Below are 16987 nucleotides of genomic sequence, written 5' to 3'. Positions count from 1 at the left end.
GTCCTTCTCCATCAGTACTTACTTTAAATGTAAATGGATTAAACTCCCCAGTCAAGACAGAGAATGGCTAAATGGTTTAGTGAATTTTAAAAAAGACTCAACTAAATGCTGTCTACAAGAGAATTACTTTAAAGAACACACACAGCTGAAAGTTAAGGAATGGAAAAAGACATTCCATCCAAGTAAAATAACTGAATGGGGGCAGAGTTGGCCATATATCAAGTAAAAACTGAATGTGGGTAGAGATGGCCATATATACATATATTTCAATCAAAAAAAAAAAAAAAAAAACCCAGACTTTCGAGTCAAAAGCTGTCATAAGAAACAAAGGACACATTATGTAATAATAAAAGGATCAATGCACCAGAAAGATATTGCAATTATAAATATATACGCACCTAACAGCAAAGCACAAAATATATATGAAGCCCACACTGACAGAATCAAAGGGAGAAACATATAGTAGCAAAATTATAGTAGGACATTTCAGTACTTCATTTTCAATAATGGATATATCAACCAGACAGAGAATCACTTAGGAAACAGAAGACCTGAACATCATAATAGACCAAATGGGCCTAAAAGACAAATAAACAACACTCCCCAGGAGATCAGCAGAATCTGTATTTTCTCAATTGCACACAGGACATTTTCCAGGAAAGATCACATATCAAACCACAAAACAAGTCTTAACAAAAGTTAAGAGGTGGAAATCATACCAAGTATCTTTTCCAACCACAATGGAATGAAGTTAGAAATCAAACTCCCAAAGGAAAACCCGAACATCCACAATATGTGGAAATCAAACAACCATCTTGAACAATCAATGGTGTCAAAGAAGAAATCAGGGAGTTCCAGTCGTGGCTCAGTGGTTAACAAATCCAACTAGGACCCATGAGGTTGAGGGTTTATTCCCTGGCCTCGCTCAGTGGGTCAAGGATCCGGCTCAGACCCCGAGTTGCAGTAGCTCTGGCATAGGCCAGTGGCTACAGCTCTGATTAGACTCCTAGCCTGGGAACCTCCACATGCCGCGGGTGCAGCCCTAGAAAAGATGAGAAAAAAAAGAAGAAATCAGAAGAGGAACTAGAAAATATCTTGAGGTAAATGATAATAAAACATAATATAGTAAAATGTACGGGATGCAGGAGAAGTGGTACTATGAAGGAAGTTTATAGTGGAAACACCCACTTTAAAAAAAAAAAAAAGACCTCAAATCAACAACCTAACTTTGGAACTCAAAGAATGAGAAAAACAAATGCAAAGTTAGCAGAAGCAGGGAAACAATAAAAATCACAGAGAAACAAAATAGAGGATAGGGACAAATAAGAATAATCATTGACACCAATAGCTGTTTTTGGAGAATTTTAAGGAAATCAACAAATCACTTTCTAGACCAAGAAAAATGAGAAAAGACTCAAATAACAAAATCTGAAATGGGAGTTCCCTGGTGGCTCAGCAGATTAAGGTTCTGGTGTTGTCACTGTTGTGGCTCAGGTTTGATCCCTGGCCTGGGAACTTCTGCATGCCCTGGGCGCAGCCATTAAAAAAAAAAAAAATCAGAAGTAAAACAAGATAAGTTATAACTGATACCACAAAAATAAAAAGGATCATGAGACCAACAAATTGACTTAGAAAAAAATCAATATATTTCTACAAAGGCCCAAGACCAGAAAGCTTCAATGGAGAATTCCACCAAAGATTTAAAGAAGAATTAACACCAGTTCTTCTCAAACTCTTCCCAAAAAAATGAAAAGAAGGGAACATTTCCAAACTTACTTATGAGGCCAGCATTATCGTGATACAAAAATGACACAGAGATATAAGAAAAAATACAGACCAATATCCCTGATGAATACTGATGCAAAGTCAATAAATTAATAGCAAGTAGAATCTTAAAAGGAGATTATATATCATCAAAATGGGATTTATTCTTGGAATGTAAGGATGCTTCATCTTATGAAAATCAATGTCATATACCAAATTACCAAAATGAAGGACAAAAATAACATGATCATCTGAACTGGTACAGAAAAAGCATTTGCCAAAAACTCCTTCATAACAAGTCAACAAGCTAGACACAAAAGGAATTTACCTCAAAATAATCAAGGCCATATACAAAAGCCCACAGTCAAGATAATACTCAGTGGTGTAAACTTGGAAAAAATTCTTTCCTTTTAAGATCAGAACAAGGCAAGGATGCCATTCCCACTCTCACCACTTCTATTCAACATAGTACTGGAAATCTTAGAGCATTCAGGCAAGAAAAATAAATGAAGGCATCCAAACAGGAAAGGAAGAAACAAAATTATCTGTTTGAAGGATGCAGTGAATATGCAGGAAGCTCTTAAGAGCCCACAAGCAAAAAAACTGTTAGAACTAAAAAATGAATCCAGTAAAGTTTCAGAATTCAAAAATCAACATGCAAAAACCAGTTGTTTCTATAAAGTAATCATGAATGATCTGAAAATTAAGAAAATAATTCCATTTACAATACCATCAAAAATAAAATACTTATGAATAGACTTAACCAAGGAGGCAGAAGACTTGTACACTGAAAGTTACAAAATATAGCTGAAAGAAACTAAAGACAACACCAACAAATGGAAAGATAACTTGTGTTCATGGACTGGAAGACTTAATTAATACTGTTAAAATGTCTATTCTACTCAAAGCAATCTACAGATTCAATTCAGTCCATATAGAAATCCCAATGATATTTTTTCAGAAATAGAAAAAAAAAATCCTAAAATTCATATGGAATCTCAAATGACCCCAAACTGCAAAAAACAATCTAGAGAAAGAAAATCAATCCGAGGCCTCAAAATTCCTGATTTTACAACTTTACAAAGCTATAGTAATCAAAATGGTTGGTATAGGCATAAAGACAAGACATACAGATCAATGGAACAGAACAGAGAATCCAGAAATAAACTCTTATGCATACAGTCAAATGATTTCAACAAAAGTGCTAAGGGTACAAAACGGGGAAAGGACAATCTCTTCAACAAATGGTGCTGAATATTTATTCATATGCAAAAGAATGAAGTTGGACCCTTATACTGTATACAAAAGTTAATTCAAAATGGATTAAAGGCCTAGGTTACATGACCTGAAACTACCAAATTTCTAGAAGAAAAAATAGGGGGAAAGTTTCAGACACTTGATTTTGGCAATGAATTTTTTGATAAGACACCAAAACAGAGACAACAAAAGCAAAAATAGCTAAGTGGGACAATATCAAACTTAAAAAATAGCAAAGCAAAGAAAAGAGTGAAAAGGCAACCTATAGAATACAATCTATTCAAACTTCTGGGTCTGAACCAATTCATGTCAGGAGTACCAGGAACCAGAAAGTTGAGGCTGGAAGACAGTAGTAAGAAAGTAAGAAAGCACACAAAGTCTACAACCACAGTTGAGGGTTTTAATTAAAGGTTTCAGGGGTAAAACAATTCAGGGTCACATGCCCATGGGAATGGGAAGAAGCAGGAAGCAGAGGTGAAGATTTTTGAAGATAAAGTGGTTGAGGGACTGAGATATTAAAGGGTTAATCATCGAAACAAAGGATAGCAGGAGATCTGCAGTAGCAAAGTATGAGTTCTTCAAAGCCTGAGAAGAAAGACAGAGGATGACATGGTCAGAAAGCACAGCCTCAAAGGAACAGGGATTCTAATTCAGAAAAAATAACAGAAACAGTCCGGAAGCATTAGTGGAGAACTAGTAACAATGTGTATTAAACAAATCAAGGAGCTCCCATCGTGGCTCAGTGGTAATGAATCTGATTAGGAACCACGAGGTTGTGGGTTTGATCCCTGGCCTCGCTCAGTGGGTTAAGGATCCAGCGTTGCCGTGAGCTGTGGTGTAGGTCGCAGACACAGCTCGGATCCTGCATTGCTGTGGCTGCGGGCGTAGGCCAGCAGCTGTACCTCTGATTCGACCCCTAGTCTGGGAACCTCCATATGCCACGGGTGCAGCCCTAGGAAAAGACAAAAACAAAACAAAACAAAAACAAACAAACAAACAAATCAAGGCTTCCAATGCCTTGTATCTAGTAGATGTAGCTGGTTGTTCTCACCAAGTCACCACTTTTCACTCCTTATTTTACTTAACTTTGCTGAGAAACATAGGCCTTTTGGAAATTACTGACTGTGGGTTTTTAGAACACTATCTCCTGCTTTTCCTCCTTTCTCTCTAGCTGTTCCTCAGATACTTCCCTTCCTGATCTAGAAATGTTTATACTCCCCAGGGATCAGCCATTAGACACTTTCTTTTTTGTACTCCTCTTTGGACACTTTCATTTTCAAAGGCTTTAGCAGTATCTGGTGATTTCCAAATGTCTCCTTCAGTATAACTGAGAAATACTTGAGAAACCAGTACTATTTCAGGTCCTCTGGTTTATTTTCATATGAGCTCTTTCTTCAAGGAACATATTATTTAAAGGAAAAGAAAGCCAGAAGATTTTAGTATCATAGGGACTCAAGAGGTATGGCAATACTAAAAAAGGCAACTTAGCCATGATAAACCACAAATGATGACTAGGAACTGATGACAAAAATGGTGGGAAGACAGTTTCAGATAAGGAAATAAGTGAGCAAAGGTACAAGAGCTTGAGAATGTGGTCTTAGGACAAATGGAAGCAGTTCAACAGAATAAAGTTCAAGGAAGGACTCGAAAAATATGAAGAGGCAGGGAGAAGCCCAATTATAGGAGACTTTATAAAGGCATGATAAGGAATTCAGATTTTAGCCAGCAGGAGTAATCTTACAAAAGCTAATAAATTTCTCCCCATAAAAATGCACATATACTCTATCTGGCAAGAAGTATCAGAGATTCACACATCCTTCATTAGGAGGGTTAGGAGACACTAAAGAATCTTCAGCAGGTCAGAGTCAGATCTCCCTTTATGGTAATTCCATTTTCTAAACTGGGAACAAAATGGGCAAAACCGGCAGCAGGCAATCCAGTTCAGTGATGACTACTATGATAGACCAGGTATAAAGAATGTAGAAATAGCAGGAAAGAGGAAGAAATTGATGCAAGAAATATTTAAAAGATGTAAATGAGGGTAAATGAGTAAATATTTAAAAGAGGGTAAATATTTAAAAGATGTAAATGAGGGGTAAATGAGTGCAAAAACTGAATACCTAGGTTTCTAGTATGGGCACCTGCATAGAGGGTAGTGCTACAACCTAAAATAACAAGTAAAATAAATATTCAATAACATACTGATTTTTGTACATTATGTCTTTGAAACCTCACAATTATTCTAGGAAGTAAACTGTAAACTATTCCCACTAATATAAGATATGATGAATAAAATGTAAAATTCTGGGACTTTTTCTTGTGGCACGGAGGGTTAAGGATCCACAGTTGATACTGCAGTGGCTCTGACTGCTGCACAGGGTGGAACCCCTTGCCCAGGAACTTCCACATGCTGTAGGTGCAACCCCAAGGCAAAATTCACTCCCACTGATTTTAAAAATCCTTTCATTATACTTCAACAAATAGCAGGATTTTGCTCATTTTGCCTTCTAAGAGAAGGCCAGAGGCAGTTCATCTCATCCACCCGTAACTTAAACCAGGAGCATGTTTCCCTCTATTTAAAATGGCATATACATATATTTTGTGGTAGAAAAGTGGACAGACTAACTCATGTCACTTCTAGGTTTAACACCTTTCATTAGTTCCTATGTGTACCAGGAGAAAAACAAGGGCTTTTCTGTAGTACCCAGGCATTTCACTATATGATTCTGGCTTTTTACTTCCAGCTACATTTTTCACCCCATTTACCATCTCCTGTGTATTCCAGTAAGACTAAATTTCTACAGTTCAGAGGAATTTGTTCTGCTGTCTCTCCTGGTTCTAGGTCTTAGAAAAGTTTTCTTCCTACCTAGAACACCATGATTTCTACATTTATACTGATTCAGCATAGGTATCATTTTCAAGATCATGACTGCTGCTCCCACAGTAACCTGTACCTACTCTCAGTATAATTTATCATAACTGCTTATTAATTACATGCTAAGCTCCTTGAGACACATGATCCAATAATTTATTTACAGTTATGTTCTCAGAATCTACCAAATGTCAGAGCCTCAATGAAGATTCTTCAATTTCTCTCCTGATACTGTCTAAATATCAGTGTCAATTAACCCTACCTTTTTCTAGTACTTAAGCATAAAGGGAAACAAATGTCAGGATACCTCCCAATTTTTTAAGTATATTAGAAGCATACAAAAGAATATGCAAAGACTCAATCTGGAGAATAAGAGCATGATTTCAGAACTCACAGGAGAGATTCTTGAAAACGGAAGAGTTGTCTTTATTTGGTTGAAGAGATTTGTATCTTTTACTTCACAATGCATTTCGATGTTACTGAATCCATAAATGCTTTTACCACATTTAAGTATATTTAAGTTGGAAGTTACACAGAAATATTTTTTCCCACTCCATACAGAAAACAGCATCCAAGCTGTATCTCAACTTCTCATTTCTGGTTTCACACATAAGGAGGTAGGACGTCAGTACCCCAATCCAATTACAAATAAAAAGCTGAAGAGACTGAAACAAACCAATAAGAGTTCTTGGATTCCTACAGGAAGAAGAGACATAAAGCAAACTGCTGCACCTAACACTGGACACAATGGCAAATGCAGGGAGTCGCAGCCTACTGAAGCAGAGATTCACAAGCAGGACCTGTGACAGAATAGGAAAATCTAAACTCTTACTGACAAATTCCCTGGGCCTACCATAAAGTCAAGAGTTGAAAACTCCTGGGGGCCCAGTGATAAGGGAGCCCCCACAATTTTTGTGAGCCTTACCCTGAGAAGCTAAACTAGATTCTGACACTAACTACTAGGAAAAATCCCCTCATGCATACAGCAGGGGAAAAGGAAAAGCAATCACTGAGATATAACAGAGCCCTCTGTTCTTCTCACCAAGGCCTATCCTCAGACAAAACTAGTTTACCAGAGCCTAACTGCCTGGGATATTATCAAATGCTTCCTTTCCTCTTACATCTCACCATCACATTACTAAAGGTTTATTATAATAATAATAATAATAATAATAATTCCTTTCACTTGGGAAATCATGTCCAGCTATCAAGAAAAAATGACAAAACATACAAAAAAGCAAAACAAACAAACAAAAAACACTATTTGCAAAAACAGAGCAAGCATAAGAACTAGACATAGTAGGGATGTTGGAATTATCATACCAGAAATTTAAACCAACTATACCAGGATAAAGTAGGCAGCATGTAAGAAAGCATGAACAATGTAATAAGCAGAGAAATGGATATCCTAAGAACCAAAGAAAACAAGCCCAGAGATCAAAACACTGCAACAGGGGAGTTCTCTTGTGACCCAATGGGTTAGGAATCTGGAGTTGTCACTGCAGTGGCTTGAGTCTCAACTGTGGAACGGGTTCAATCCCTGGCCTGAGAACTTCTACATGCCACAGGCGCTGCCAAAAAATTAAAAAAAAAAAAAAAAACACTGTGGAGTTCCCACTGTGGCACAATGGGATTGGTGTTGTCTCTGGAGTGGTGGGACACAGGTTTGATCCCTGGCCCAGCACAGTTAAGGATCTGGTGTCACTGCAGCTGTGGCGTTAAGTCACAACTACAGCTGAGATTTGATCCCTGGGCTAGGAACTCCAAATGCCAAGGGGTGGCCAAAAGAGGGAAAACAAAAACAAAAACAAAAACCCCACCTGTAACAGAATTTTAAAATGTATGACAGGCTTGACGGGCTTAATGGAAACAACCGAGGAAAAACCTTGAAGATATTAACATCAGAAACTTCAAAAACTGAAGAGCAAAGAGAACAAAGATTAATAACAAACAGAACTGACTATCCAAGGACTGGGGGACAGCTATAAAAATTTTAACATACACACAATGGGAACACCAAAAAAAGTGAAGAAAAAATCATCAGGACATTTGAAACAATGTCTAAGAATGTACCCAAATTAATATCAGACACCAGACCATAGATCCAGGAAGCTCAGAAAACACCAAGCAAGATAAATGCCCCCAAAAACCCTATGCTGTGACATGTCATCTTCAAACTACAGATAATCAAAGATAAAGTTCTGAAAGAAACCAGAGGAGGAAAACTTCTCAACTACAGAAAAAAATTAGAATTATTTGTGACTTCACCTCAGAAAGGAGAGTGAAATGAAATATTTAGAGTTCTGAAGAGAAAAAGAAAGAAAGAAAAAAACACCAACCTAGAATTCTGTACCATGGGAAATTATTCTTCAAGAGTGAGGGAGAAATGGATTCTCAGACAAACAAAAATTGAGAGAATTTGTCGTCAATAGGCCTGCCTTGCGAGAAATGTTAAAAGAAGTTCCTAAGAGAGAAGGAAAATCATATAGATCAGAAACTTAAACATAAAGGAAGAGAACTGAAAAAGGAGTAAGTGAAAAGTAAGATAAAAACTTTTACATTTCTTAATCTTAACTGACCTAACAGATACTACCTTGTTCAAAATAATACCAACTATGTATTTCTTATGAATGCCCACTTGTGTGTGCACACATGCACATGCATGTGCTCATATGTAACTGAAATGAATGACAGCAATGATATGTGGGATGGGGGAAGGACTTAGGGTTACTTTGTTTTTACAAGGTACTCACATTCCCATTATTGAAAGTGGACTAGGAGAAGATGTAAGTGAAAACTATGACATCCACTAAAGAAAATTAAAAGTATAGGATAACTGACATGCTAATAAAGGGTAGAAAATGGAATCATATAATATGCTCAAGTAAAGCCATAAAAGAAAGAAAAATAACAGAAGACAAAAATAGGAACAAAAACCAAAAGCAACACAAACATACTAGATATTAACCCAACCATATCAATAATCAGTTTAAAGCATCAGTGGCCTAAATGTACCAACAAAAGATAAGTGATTGTCGGAGCAGATCAAAAAAAAAGTAAGACCAACTATAAGCTGCCTATACTTTAACTATAAAGACACATGTAAATTAAAAGTAAATAGAAAATGAGTATATACGATGACAATAATAACCAAAAGAAAGCAAGAGTAGCTCTATTAATTTCAGCCAGAGCAGAATTCAAAGCAGAGTAAGTTAGGGTTAATAAAGGACTTTACATAAAGGATTTCTCATTTCTTCAAGAAAATACTTCAGGAGTTTCCATCGTGGCTCAGTGGTTAACGAATCTGACTAGGAACCACGAGGTTGTGGGTTCGATCCCTGGCCTTGCTCAGTGGGTTAAGGATCCGGCGTTGCCATGAGCCGTAGTATAGGTCGCAGACGCGGCTCGGATCCTGTGTTGCTGTGGCTCTGGCACAGGCAGGCAGCTACAGCTCCAATAAGACCTCTAACCTGGGAACCTCCATATGCGGCAGGTGCAGCCCTAGTAAAGACGGGAAAAAAAAAAAAAAAGAATACAATCCTTAATGTGTATACACCTAAAAAGAACATCAAATTATATGTGGCAAAAAGTGACAGAACTTCAAGGAAAAACAGGGGAATCCACTGTCATAGTTGGAGGCTTCAATGTCTCTCTAATCAGGAATTGGCAGATTAAGCAGGAAGAAAATCATTAAGGACATGGTTGAACTCAATGGTACCATCAATCAACTGGATATAATTGATATCTCAGGACTACTTCATCCAGTAACAGGATATTACACATTCTTCTCAAGCTCACATAAAACACTGACCAAGACAAATCACATTCTGGGCCTTAAGACATAACAATACATTTAAAAGAATAGAACCCATACAATGTCTAGACTCTGACTACAACAGAATTAAACTAGAAATCAGTAACAGAAATATAACTGGAAAATCTCAAAACATGGAGATTAAACAACAGACTCCTAAAGAACACAAGTCCAAGAAAAAAAATCCCAAGAGAAACTAAAAAACATTTTGAACTAAATTACACGACTTATCAAAATTTCTGGGATGCAGTGAAAGTAGTGTTTAGAGGGAAATTTGCTTGAATGCATTTATTAGAAAAGAAGATCTTTAAAAAGATCACCTCAGTAAACTAGAAAAACAGCAAATTAAATCCATAGTAAGGAGTTCCCCCGTGGTCTAGTGGTTAGGTCTTAGCACATTCACCACTGCATACCAGGGTTCAATCTCCAGTCTGGGAACTGAGATCCCACATAAAGCCACTGGACAGTGTAGCAAAAATAAATAAATAAGAATAAAAAATCCAGAATAAGCAGACAAAATAATAAAAATTAGAGCAGAAATGAATGAAATTGAAAAACAAAACCAACAGAGAAAAACCAACATAATCAAAAGCTGGTTCTTTGAAAAGATCATTAAAAAAAACTGGTAATACTGCAGCCAGGCTAATTAAGGGAAAGAGAAGGGACAAGAATTACTAATGTCAGAAATGAAAGAGGGCACACGGGTACAAAGCACGGGAAAATTTAAATAATAAAGGAATATTATGGACAATTCTATAACCACAGTTTGATAAACTAGATGTGATGGACCAATACCCTGAAAGACACAATGTGCCAAAACTCACAAGAAGAAAGAGAAACAATGAATAGGACTAAAGATAATAAATCAATTAAAAAATAAAGCACGTAAAACAAAAAGCGCCGCCTCTGGATGTGTTCGCTAGTGAATTTTAATCATAAATTTAATGAAGAAACTATATTTATTCTCTACATTCTCTTTCAGAGGACAGAGTCTATTCTGATTAAAAGGCTTACCTCTCCTATTAAATGATATAATGCAAGTACAGTACTGAGCCCAATGCCTTGTCATACTGTAAGAGCTCAAGATGTTCTACAGGCTATAGATATAGTACACATCTATCAGTTTATTGATCCCAGAAAATTCTTCCTACATTTCTGCAAGGGAATTAAAAGAGTAGAGATAAAAATTTTAAATAAATGTGGTAATTTCACTCATTCATCTAGTATTTACTTATTTATTTTTATTCATTTATTTGTTGCTGTTAGTACTAATAGTAGTAGTAGTAGTTCCATGAGCCAGATAACAAATCAATAGGAAACCAGTCAAATGATGTTAAATCCCAGGAAGATAAATATAGCACAGTAAGGGGAACAGGGAATTCAGAACACAACCATCCTTTGATGAAAGTTGGTGAAGGAAGGCCTTTCTGATAAGCTGTCATTTGAGAGCTCTGAAGCAAGTGAGAGAGGAAGCATGTGGATATCAGAGAGAAGGGTCAGAGAAAACAGGCACAAGTCTTAAGAACAACAAAACATAATAATGGCAAGCACATAAAGCCAGTGTAGACAAAGATGGACAAGCACTACCACCAGGTGGGTTCACTACTGAATTTTCGAAGAGAAAATGGAAAGCCATAGAAGTTAAAGAAAGCTTATACAGGCCTTACGCATTCTTTGATTTTATTCTGGGAGAGATGAGAAACCTTTGAAAGGTTTGAAGCATAAGTAACACGGTTTAACTTCTGTCTGAATGGAGGAGTTCCCATCGTGGCTCAGCGGAAATGAATCCGACTAGGAACCATGAGGTTGTGGGTTCGATCCCTGGCCTTGCTCAGAGGGTTGGGGATCCAGCATTGCCGTGAGCTGTGGTGTAGGTCGCAGATGAGTTTCGGATCTGGTGTGGCTGTGGCATAGGCCAGCAGCTGTAGCTCTGATTCGACCCCTAGCCTGGGAATCTCCACATGCCGCCAGTGCGGCTCTAAAAAGCAAAAAAAAAAAAAAAAAAATCACTGGCTGCTACACAGAAAATACGTTCTAAGAGGTAAGGATGGAAGTAGCAAAACTACTGGGAAGAATTTCATTTTTAGCAAAAGATGATGGCTTTAATCAGAGCGGTAGAGATGGAAAGAAACGGTGTTTTAAAAAAAAGTTGTTGAGTTATCAGTATTTTAAAGGTGGAGTCAAGAGGGTTTGCCAAAAAAACAGTGAGAAAAGAGAAACCAAGGATGCTTCCAAAACAAAGTTTTGGATACACTGGAACTAAAAAGAGTTGCCATTGACTAAACTGACAAAATTACAAGATAACTAGATCTGAGAGGATGAAAACCAAAAAGAGTTCTATTTTACTGTTCTATTTTATTTTGGATTTAAGTTTGAGAATCAGGCATCTAATTATTGGATATATGGGTCTACAATTCAGAAGCTAAGTCAGAGTTGGAGATGAAAATATGCAAGTTGTCACAGTATATATAGTAAAGCTCTTACCTAGAGAATGAATAATGATGGCCTGAGGACTAGGTTCTGGGTCACTCCAGCATTTAAGAAAAGAAAAAGGCTTGCTAATAAATAACTGAATACATAAATCGCTTGATATATTTAAACTTGGGTTCCATTTACTGTCTTACACACCTGAAAACACAGCCTAAGTGTGAGACCGAGAGCAATTATCAAAGATAACAAATCTGAAGTTGTTAGAAATTGCTCTGAAATTACTAAAAAAAATTAAAGTCTAAATTAATATGTGGGAAAAAAACTACTACATGGTATACATATAAAAATTTAAACAAAATCCAAGTAGATAATACACACAACTGAATAAAAAGATCTGAGTTATTGTGTTAGTTCTATTACTAAGCTAACTATAAATTAGCATGTAGGAGTTAAAAACTTATACTGATTTTCTACACTCTGGGAAAGGGTGACACTAAGAATTCCTAAAAACAAACAGGCATATTTTTTACTTTTATATAAATTACTATTTTAAATGTACTCAAGTTATTTCCTGGTTAAAGGATGTCAAATGCAAATGCACCTCAACGCGTTAAAAAAACACTTTTAATAAATATAGGATGTTACCATTAATCAAACACACTAGGTAATTCTTAGTAAAACCAAGGATCTTTCATTACCTATTTTGTAAATCAAGACTTGCAAGATTAAGGTAGAACAAATCTTACTAAACTACTGCTTGGTTAGTATTTCTATGGGTATAGGAATTTGAGAAATTGTGGCAGACATGAAAACTTAAGAGCTATATAGTCTCAGAATTATAGCTAGAACCTTAGACATCTTTGTGGAGTCATCATGGTAGATCGAATTTCCTGTTACTCTACCTTAACATGGGCAAGTTGAACAGTATGGCAGCTTACTTAAAGAGAACTTTAACATCGAGTTTTACCTGGAACCTTGTGATACCTATAGTGCTTCACATCCTTGCAATCCCTGATTTTTACTACAAAATACGTCTCAGAGTTCCCGCTCTGGCACAATGAGACTGGCAGTCTTGTGAGTGCTGGGACACAGGTTCAATCCCTGGCCTAGCACAGTGGGTTAAGGATCCAGCGTTGTCACAGCTGAGGCATAGATTGCAACTGCAGCTCTGACAGATCTGATCCCCAGCTTGGGAACTCCACAGGCCGCAGAGTGGCCGAACAAAAACAAAAACACAAAATGTAAGTCTCATCTTCCCTTTTCCTTTTCCATTCTTTACTCTTGATTCAACCATCTAACCTCTCCCACACCAAGATCTCCAGAATCACATTTATGATACGGGCTGTCACCTATCTTCAAATGCTTTATATAATGGTTACTCAACCTCTTTGCTTTCACTAAAGCCTGATTTACCCCCAAAGCCATTTTTTATCTTGCAACCCTTGTACACTTCATAGACAATCAAACCACTAAGTGCACTATTATTTTTCTAATTTTCCCTCTATTAAAAATAAGCAATGCCCATCCCTCCAAACAAAACAAAGCACAATACAAATACAACTTTTACTTTGAAACTCATGTTCTCTACCCAAATCCCTTCTTCCTTCCCTCTCTGTTCTGGTAAATTTTACCCACATACTAAAGGCTTTATTTTGTACCAGTTATATCACTGGTATTGTGACTTCAGTATCTGTGTACATGATCTATCCCAAGACCCTAGCCCCCCAAATATTAAACATTTTAACTTGAGGGTCCCTCACTTCCTCTCTATTTCTGCCAATCACTAACTTGGGTTCTGATTACTATTATCTATTCTTCTAAGAGATTCACTTATACTTTGAACCATCAAGCTTTTTGTAACCCACCCAACACTTTCATCAGGCAACACAACCTTCCAACAATGGCCATTGCCAATGACATAAATTCAACTACGCCAATGTTAACACCCTACACACATGCCACTTCCCATCTGCTCTGCTAACAGCCAACCCTGAAACACCATGCATCATCTTCTACCTATTAAAGTCTTTAAAATACAAGTATGATTAGGTTTCTAATTTCAGCATGAGAGTCTACTTCTTCACTCACTTTCCCCAATAACTTTCCAAGTTTTCAGTCTTCTCAAATCCCCTAACCAAACACTGTGTACCACAAAAACTATTTAAAAAATATTGCCTAAAAAGTTACATGGTCACAAAACTAAAGAGATATTACCTTACTTTCATTAGGATAGTGACTATGAAAAAACAGATAATTCCAAGTGTTGATGATAATGTGGAGAAATTATAACCTCTGTGCACTGCTAATCAGAATGTTAAAATGGCGCTGCCACTGTAGAAAGGAGAATGGAGGCTCCTCAAAAAATTAAAAACAGAATGTCCATCAACAGATGAATGGATAAACAAAATATGTTATACACATACAATGTATTATTCAGCCCTAAAAAGGAAGAAAATTCTGACATATGCTACAACATGGATAAACCTTAACATCATGCTGAGTGAAATAAGCCAATCACAAAAAGACAAACAATGCAGGTCCTCAGAGTAAATGAGGTAGAGTCATCAAAATCACAGAGACAGAAAGTAGAATGGTGGTAGCCAGGGGCTGGTAGAAGGGCGAATGGGCAGTGACTGTTTAACAGGTATAGTTTCAGTTGTGCAAGATGAAAAAAGTTATGGAAATGATGGTGGTGATGAGTGGACAACAATATGGATGTACTTAATACTACTAAGTTGTACAACTGAAAACAGTAAAGACTGCAAATTTTGTTATGTGTATTTTATCACAAAAAATTATTTTAAGGTTACATAGACATATAAATTTGAGAACTGTATTTTATACAGTTCCTTGTTAGAAATGCACAATGTACATCAGCATTTTAAAGGATTTCTATTATTTTTCAGTAAAGAAATGCCATTTAAGTCTGTACTTCCCAAACTTAGTCAATAATCAAACCACTCTATCAAGAAGTACCAAGTGGTACAATTGACCTAATTTACTAAGAAAATTGATAGCTTAGGCACGAATGACTTTTGAGTTTCCCATTCTTATCTACCAACACATTTAACATCACATATTTGTCAACACATATTCATCTTTACCTCCTTCTTCCAGCTTCAGAAGAGACTTTGTTATTCAAGAGCAATCCCTATATTCTTCACTCTAACCCTTACCACCTCAAAAATCTTGCTTCAATAATTACCACCTCTTGCGTTATCTTAAACTTCTTAAATTCTCACAACTAGTCCCTGAACTCTTACTTACTTCACTTTCTAAATATTTTTCTTTACTCCAGAAAACTCAATCTTGAATCCTTAATATTACCACTACCCTTGTTAAGGCTCTCACCGACTGAAACCCTGGTCACCTTGCCACCATGTGGTTCCTCTTCAATTCCATTTCTCCTGCCAAAGTTATTAAAAATATACATCTAACAAGATTACAACTTAGCCTTGTAGCTAAGTACTAACTTAGCAAATTCTTTATCGATTCTCAAACACCTATGAAAGATAGGCAAAGGCCCTTCACATAGCATGTGAGCAGTATTAGTCCTATCAAATACTATCTCCTTCAGTTTTCCTACCTTTCCTAAAACTCAACTGCCTACTGTTTCCCACATTCGCTATGACGATTTATAACTTTGCTCATGCTTCTGCCTAGAATGTGCTACCTAACTTCCAGCCACACTTCAAAACTTAACTTAGCCTTCCCCGATCATCCCTATTTCCTTGCCATCTGGATTAGGTCCCTGTTGTGTCTGTGTGCCTAAATACCTGTATACTATTATGTTCTCATTTCATCCTAGGTATCCTTCCACCACAAGGATTGAGAGGAATTGCTTGTGGGTCTTTCGCACTAAGTAGACTAAATTTCTGTAGGTTAGGAACTAATTTATGAATCTTTGTATCCACAACACAGTACCCAATACCTTATACACAGCATGCATTTAATAAATGATTGTTAGGAGTTCCTATTGTGGCTTAGCAGTAACAATCTCAACTAGAATCCATGAGGACATGGATTCAATCCCTGGTCCAACTCTGTGGGTTAAGGATCCAGCATTACTGCAGGCTGTGGTGTAGGCCACAGACGCTGCTCGGATCCTTCATTGCTATGGCTGTGGCACAGGCCGGCAGCTATAGCTCAGATTTGACCCCTAGACAGGGAACTTCCATATGCCATGGCTGCTGCCCTAAAAAGAACAACAACAACAAAAAGATTGTTAAACTGAGTTCTTTCCTCATCTATTTCCCCAAAACTGCTAGGTGAGCAAAAATACCTAAGAATCCAGGGGTATACAATTATCTTATCTAGATAGAAATCTAGTAACATGTTACCAAGATTTAGAGGTTATTTATTTGGTAAGTGATACATAAGATATGCTTATATCCATCTCCCAATTTACTTTTTTAAGTATTACTCTCTTTTAACTGGAAATTACTTTCATATAATGTGATACCACTTAAAACAATCTAGGACAAGTTAAAAGACACCACAGCCTCCACCAAGTTATACTTACATTCGGCTAGCTTCAATGTCGTCAGACTGAGGTTCTCCTGATGATCTGTAAAACACAATTGAGAAAAGTTGAACAAAGTATTCCATAATCTAAAAGGAGGCAAATGTTATTTTGGAAGACAAATTTGAAAACAAAATTTAATGGTTAACAGTTTTAAAAGTAATTAAAGACTTCAACATGAGAAAAAAGTGACCAGATGAGACTGCCATACATTTACTATAAGGGCTAGACTAATTAAGACTCAGTTCATTTTTTTAAGGATAGGAAACTGTAAACACTTTATTTAGTTACCAACATACAAACCAGTATAACAAATCGTAATTATTCA

At 36.7% G+C, this 16987-nt stretch overlaps 1 protein-coding gene across 4 annotated transcripts in view; it reads right to left on the bottom strand.

Moving 5' to 3' along the window:
• UBE3A (ubiquitin protein ligase E3A) overlaps positions 1-16987 on the bottom strand; it is a 97964-nt gene that overhangs the window by 41801 nt on the left and 39176 nt on the right. For all 4 annotated transcript variants that reach the window (XM_047766858.1, XM_047766860.1, XM_047766861.1 and 1 more), the window contains one exon: positions 16660-16704. In XM_047766858.1, coding sequence (XP_047622814.1) covers positions 16660-16704 — 45 coding nt within the window. The remainder of the gene's footprint in view (positions 1-16659; positions 16705-16987) is intronic.

The sequence above is a fragment of the Phacochoerus africanus genome, chromosome 2 (assembly GCF_016906955.1).
Source record: "Phacochoerus africanus isolate WHEZ1 chromosome 2, ROS_Pafr_v1, whole genome shotgun sequence".
NCBI classification, from domain to species: domain Eukaryota; kingdom Metazoa; phylum Chordata; class Mammalia; order Artiodactyla; family Suidae; genus Phacochoerus; species Phacochoerus africanus.
Note: the sequence above shows the minus strand (reverse complement) of the source record. Positions and strands in the feature narration are given on the sequence as shown.